Genomic DNA, 6866 nt, shown 5'->3' with positions numbered 1-6866 from the left:
TTGTATAAGCATGAACAATTTAGTTACTCCTTTCATTTCGGTGTATAAATCTTCCTTGTCTTTCGAGTCAAACATTAACCATGATTTAGCATAACATTACATCACAGAGTATTTTAGCATATACAATACAATACTTTAATTAGCATGACATGTGATTATATGATATAGTATTAGAAAGGAATATAGAATCTCACATTTTAAAAATACATAAAAAATAAGAGTTTAGACTCTTGAACTTTCAAATAAATAAGATTTAAATGAATGCGTATAACTCAATTGTCATACCGTTGAATAATAAGGTATTTAAATATCACTATTTTATGCATGTATATCCAAAAAGACGTTGTCATCGTCGAGCGCTCTTAACCTTAGTGCCAACGTTGCCCGTGGCGGTGAGACCGAGCATCTGCACTCTCACAGGCGCTGACTGCGACATCTGAGTGCTCGACTGTCTAAGGGCTCAGAACTAATTATTACAATTTTACCTCAAGAGGAACTAACATAATAATAATTTGTAATGAACTTTTACACTTACTAGAAATTAATACTTTGCACGCTACATTATAACCAGGTATAATTTTCTATTAGTAATTCAACATTATTAACCATATAACAATGTCCTAAACTATTATTTGAAGTGTTATTTGTTATATCATTGTAATTTATACTTTCAAGTAAGCTTGTGGTCTGCTAAGTTTAGACTATGTTTTGTGATAAAAAAATACTACTTAAATAATCTTTTTTATAAGCATCATCCTCGGATAGATTTTAGTTTCAAGTTAATCTACATTCTGCAGTTAGAAACATGGTTTTCCACTATATACTCCTCACTAATATATCAACATTAAATCACAGCCACACAAATCGGGAAAGTTGCATGGCTATGGATTGATAAATCTCGAGCTATCGGTTAGTGCTTAGTCTATTTCTACACTGTTTGATTGCATCGCGATTCATACCTCCTCGCCACCTTGCACGCATTGGCACGCTAGGCTCCGAAGAGGACGACAATATTCTAGGCTCCGAGTAGGACGACATTGCTCTTGTCATCCTCAGCAGCACGCTTCTCATTGTCTACGCCATGTAACCGTCTTTTCATGTCCCGAAGCACGAGGTGAAGGAGGAGCCGCTCTCCTTACCAAGGAAACATGTGCCTCCATGCGACCGTGGCATTATCCTACGCGAACCGGCATGGTAGTCGTTGCAGCCACAAGCACGGTCAGTTTCTACCGTCTGAAGAAGGAGATGGGGCTCCCAACGAAGAAGGCCGGCCAAGGTGAGGAGTGATGGCAGGAGGACACCAGAAGGCACCGCCGACAGCCCGGGGCTCGCTCTCGCCCTCTAGGTGTCGCACAGTGACCTGCGCGCAATTGCAACGTCGTTGTCCGTCGGCGTCGAGTGGTTGGCACACGACAAATCCAACTACTTCGACCTCGTCGACGACAGCGACGTCGTAGGCAAGAGGCCCTAGCAGCGTCAAGGACGAGAAGCCGCAGGAGGAGGACTACAACTGATTCTATTACCGGCAGCACGATTAGTTAAGTTTAGGTTTAGGCTTAAATTTTAGTTGAATTTCATTCAAATTTGTAAAATATAATTAAATTTGAGTGAAATTTAAATTGCGGTTTAATTTAAAAACAAAGACTATTGGGGGTGTGGCTAGGGAGAGGCGCCCCCAATACGCTTGATCCGGCGATCTTGACAGACGGCGTTGAGGGGAGTCGACCAAAAATGCTCTTGCAGATAGAAGACAAGTGATACTACTAGGTAATATTGTTTAGTGTGTGTATAGTTCTGGTGATCTGGTCTATGTGAGAAAATTGTTCTGTGAAAAAAAATAACCACTTATTTGGGGATGAAGAAGTATACATGGTGGTGCAGCATTACAAGTGAGACTTCTATCCAAACAATACCACTACGACTCTGTTTATCTATGTATTCCTCTTTCAGAGCGGTGTCAAATCCGTATAATTGGCTGGGTGATGCTCCTCAACTTTCTTTAGCAACAACGAGAGACTACTGCGGTGTAACCTCAGGAACCGAGTGACCGTTCGTGACATGGTTAACATCAGCTGCCCAGAAGCTTGCCGTTTTGATGTCATCTTTCGTCATCAATTTGGAGTATTCTTCATGGTTGTACACCACATTGTTCTGCCCTCCAAACTCAACTGGAAGGACTTCCGGATCAATGTGTCTGTACATTATCTTCATGCTCTCCTCGTTCTCCTTGTACACAAAGTTCAGTTTCTTGAGTGATTTTGGGTCAACCAATCGTTTGAGAACCTGAAACCATTTGAAACATGTAAGTTGGAAAATTTTCATACTGACACTACAGCTATTTTAATATAATGCGAATAAAAACCAGATATTCAACACTATGTTTATGAAGGGGTGATGTTCAAAGCCTACACCTTAAAAGAAGCCTCAAATACTTTGGGTGCATTGAATAGAAATGCAATTGCAAGCCTCTCTGGGTAATGGTTTTGCAGGACACTCATACTCTCTCTGGCAGTCTTTATGGGGGTTGCATGGGCAAGTGTCCATCCTGTGAAGTCTATCAGCCACACCATTTTGTCTTGACCTTCAGGCAGGCTGAGGACTGCATTCTCCAAGGTATATACAAGATGCTGCACCTGTCCTTCGTGAGATGATGTATTCTGAAATTGTACGACAACATTGTACAGATGAGTTCTAGTTCTGGGTTAAGGAAGCTAGATACTAACAGTTTCAAAAAATGAAAGGAATGCCAAATGACAATTTTAAACATGTTGAGTTCTTACCTGCTTTGCAGGTCTCATTACAACTACGGTTTTACCCTCTCTATCAGGGAAACTCGCTCTGTACATTTTACCTGTTTCTGCTTCAGAAGACACATCAGGCTGAAATCAAGAGACAAACGATTAATGGAACGTTTATCCACTTTACCAACAAATAAACATTACTTAGCAAAGCAAGCAAGGAAAAAAAAAAGAAAAACACAATTACCCAGCGAATAGCCTCAGGCCTGTTATCTGCCCTCCACTTGAGACTTTGTTCCAACATTTTCCTAGACTTGTCAACATTCCAATTTCGGGCTTCTAAATATCTTTCCAAGCATGCCTCATTGCAGTACTTCTCTCCATGAGCGGACAAAGGCCCAAGTGCAGCTCTCAGTTCATTGATCTGCTCACAGGAGATTGTTACGTAAGAGAACCGACGCGGAAATGTAGCTACATGTGTAAATAAAGAAACCAGAAAATTAAGTATATGTCAACCTTGTATGCTTTATACAGATAGAGGATGAACGACAATTTTCCAAAACAAGGACTAGTAAGTATTGATATTGCTTATGAGCTTCACGACAATTGAAAACATAAAGACCCACAAGAGAGTTCCTTGTGCTAACTAAGATACATTTCTTCAGATCATGATTCATAATCATCTATGACCATCCTTGCAAGGAACTATGTTAAGTAGATTACAAAGCTGGTTGATACATTTATATCAAAAGAGTGTGCATGAATATGTCATTACGACCTTGCGACATTTTCTATATATCCATAAAATGGAGAGTTGTTATCATCCTAAAATGGAAATCATGTAACAGGTGAAGGTGGAGTTGCAAGTTCACTAATAACATCATATCTGAAAATAAAGCGTTTGGCTTAAAATATAAGCTGTCATACATGTCCCCCTGTTCTTGATTTAATATGCCACAGCCGTTCGGGCTATTACTGTAAGTTTGACAATTTTCATTTGTTTAAAAATACTAAGAGGGACACCTGAGATAAACAAATACTGCCACCCTGAAACTTATTCAAAAAATACCTTTGCTTGTCTCTGTTCAGCTTCATCTAAATTGAAGTGAGAGGTATGCTTTCTCCGAAACATGATTTCTTCAACTCTCAATGATCCTGAATCCTTAAATAGAAAAAATATTTGGAGTAATATTAAGTAACCATGGCCAAGCCTTGTGCAAACCCACATAGATGTTAACTAGTCCATGTCAGTACTAAAAACACGACAACAATTATGGAACAGAGGAAGTATTGAAGAAGAAAGTAATATGAAATGAATGTAAATTTATATAAATACTAGAGTAATATTAATACAGCAAACATGGAAAATCATTTTCATGTTTGATCAAACTTCTTAATAAGTCTACAGTGATTTTTTTTAGAGAAACGGATTGCAAAGATTGGTTCTGTATCCCACCAGATATTATCTCACTTTGTTCCTATTATAAACGAGCCCCCAAGAACACTACAAAATCATAACTAAAGTTGGACATAAGTTGACCATAGCATAATAAAATTTCCAGTATTCTACTGCATAATACTCTTTTGTGCGCCAATATTCATACTTCAAAGTATATTGTCGCAAAGATTCAATCTAATGAATCTTCTTATTTTTTGAGTATATACTTAACCTACTCATTATTTTGGCAAAAATACTTAAACATACTCTGAAGTCTCAATGAATTATGGACACAGATATTCGGACCCATTTCCGCATATAATAAATAGTAGCACCGATTTTCCGGCTGTCTCTATCGACACAAAATGATCGGTGCCTCTTCCCCTTATTTGCTATCATGTAGTACCAATTAGGTCTCTAGGCCAGCAAAAAGTCAAGCCTATAAAGGTAACGTACTATTCCAGGAAACTAATTAAGACACAGAAAACACAAGCAATTCACTCAATGCTACCGTAATCTCCTCCAGATATAACCGTAATCTTCAGTCGATCAATACTACCGCAAAGGCCAAGTAAAGTTGAGATCGTTGTACAATGGCACCAAATAGGATTGGCACAGATGTTTCCAGAGAGCGGTTTTTTTTTTTTGTACTGAAACTCTGCTTTAAGGGCGAAGGTTGTGGACGCTGAAGGTTTCAACATGATAGTCCTATCATCTGAATAACTCATTTGGGCAGAAATCCTGAATCTCGTAACGCAGCATGGATCAGAACGAATAAGACGGGTTCATAAAAATAGTGGGTGTAAAGATTTCGGAATCCATAAAGCTCTGCAGATGATGCTACACATCTTTCCCTTCTGAAAAGAAGAACATGTTCATGCTTATAGAGAGCGAAACGCAATTTTTTTCAGAGAGTATCATCAGAAGATGAATAGGCAAGAATCCATCACAGCGCGCAGTTACCAATCCACCAGATATCAAGAACGAGAAATGGAAATCGAATCAAGAAAGCAAAGGAAGATCTCCATACCAGGATAGACGACCAAGCGTGAAGCCCCAGCGAGACGCAGACGAACCAGACCGGGGATTGAGACCAAGATGAACTGGTTCGGCGGTGGTCTGCTAGCGCTAGGAAAACTGAAATGTAGAGAGTTGGACTGGACTTTTATCCTCTCGGGGCGGCGAGAATAATCGCGGGAGGGAGCTGACGAGGCAACAACGCCGTGGAACGGAATTCACGCGCTGACTAAGAGAAGGGATTTTGAGGAGCACGGCATTGGAGGGTCAATTTGTGGCCGGCTTGTTTATTCCTTGATGATGACGATAAGGTGTGCTTTGGATTTTATAGTGTTGACGTCAGATCGAGGCTGCTGCAGGCCTGCACTGAAAAATAGTTGGGTGGGATTTGTTGGACTTGGATGGCCCGTGATAAGCATTTTGGTTTTTATCACAAGGAACAGACTCACATGCTCGTACGATATGCGTCTCTATCTCACATAAATCTGCGACCATGCTCATCTTATGGACCATCAGACAGACGGAAAGGGGTTCCACCATGAAAACAAGAAGGAGCGGGCGTCTCTAGGTGAATATAGGTGTTAGGCACCCACGAAGGACCAACTGCGCGTTTGGTTGCCTGGTCCAATTTCCTGCATCACTGGCGCTGCATAAAGGAGACCCTTGCGCGTTTAAGACGGCCATGGGCCATAAAAACGACTTTGTTTGGTGGTCTACATGGAGATTTTTCGGCTCCGTGAAGATTTGAGCTCTTGGTAGGTCGGTTTTCAGACCTTGTAGCAGCCCAGAACGGCGCATCTGATGTTTGGTTGCAACCCATAATCCGGTTCTGGTAACCTCTTCCCTTCAGTGGTGAGGTTACCAGCGATCAACAACACAAGTAACAACACAATCATAGACGACAGAGAACTTAGCAATGATCATAGACGCCACAAGTTCACGACACAACATTTTGCAGACACGATCATAGTTCTGGACACAGCACACATGATCATAGTTCAACACACTAGACACGACCAACAGCTAGACACGACATGGTACCAGGTTAGCTTCAGACATGATGCTCGGAGACGACGCACCTCGTGTCATCGCCATGGTACGGGAACCTGCTCACCACCTCAGTAGATGACCACACTGTACTCCATGGAGGACACCTTCCTGAAGGTGATGAACTGGCCTACCTTGAGCTGATGGGCGACGGCGAAGGCCGTCCATCCCTCGTCGATGAATGTGTCATTGCCTTCTCTCCTCGTAGTCATCCTCTAATTGCATCCGGTGTTGGTGGTGACGATGATGTTGGAAGGGATTTCTCCGAACCACTTGACGAAAGCTTTAGGGATCGTGAGCCGGCCGAAGGTGGGCTTGAAGTTGATTTTGAGGAAGTGGTTCGGCCTGCCTCCTCGTGGAAGTGGCCGGCCTTAGCCGGCCTTCCACGACGCTTCTTCGCCGGTCCCTCGTCGGGAACCTCAGCAGGTGAAGCATGATCTTCTCTGTCTGCCAGAAGAACACAAGCAATTAGAGGTGTGCCTGCTCACAAGTAGTTTAGATGAAAACGGACATTGATAACATTAGTAAGGCCTCATACATTTGCTCACACGACATGCATAGGGAGTGGCCACAAACTAAGGGTGTGTTTGGTAGCCCGGGGCTACTCAGAAAATCTCATCCCAACC

The 6866-nt window shown here is 41.7% G+C and overlaps 1 protein-coding gene across 1 annotated transcript; it reads right to left on the bottom strand.

The window, feature by feature from the left end:
• Window positions 1-1828: 1828 nt before the first annotated feature.
• LOC124700399 (phosphatidylinositol transfer protein PDR17-like) lies at window positions 1829-5571 on the bottom strand. Its single transcript, XM_047232530.1, has 6 exons — window positions 5207-5571; window positions 3808-3900; window positions 2986-3162; window positions 2781-2879; window positions 2412-2657; window positions 1829-2283 (listed from the first exon to the last, which is right to left on the bottom strand). Exons 2-6 carry the CDS (start codon window positions 3868-3870, stop codon window positions 2017-2019), a joined length of 852 nt encoding a protein of 283 aa, XP_047088486.1. The 5' UTR covers window positions 3871-3900; window positions 5207-5571; the 3' UTR covers window positions 1829-2016.
• Between the last annotated feature and the right edge of the window lie 1295 nt (window positions 5572-6866).

The sequence above is a fragment of the Lolium rigidum genome, chromosome 3 (genome assembly GCF_022539505.1).
Source record: "Lolium rigidum isolate FL_2022 chromosome 3, APGP_CSIRO_Lrig_0.1, whole genome shotgun sequence".
Lineage (NCBI taxonomy): Eukaryota > Viridiplantae > Streptophyta > Magnoliopsida > Poales > Poaceae > Lolium > Lolium rigidum.
The sequence above is the reverse complement of the archived record's forward strand: the minus strand, read 5'-3'. Positions and strand labels throughout refer to the sequence as shown.

What these genes read in the sequence shown, in the direction of transcription:
- LOC124700399 (XM_047232530.1), bottom strand. Translation starts at nt 3,870, where the DNA reads ATGTTTCGGAGAAAGCATACCTCTCACTTCAATTTAGATGAAGCTGAA. An exon ending in CTGAACAGAGACAAGCAAAG is followed by an intron (nt 3,163 to 3,807) that starts GTATTTTTTGAA and finishes TCCTGTGAGCAG; the next exon opens with ATCAATGAACTGAGAGCTGC. An exon ending in TAATGAGACCTGCAAAGCAG is followed by an intron (nt 2,658 to 2,780) that starts GTAAGAACTCAA and finishes GTACAATTTCAG; the next exon opens with AATACATCATCTCACGAAGG.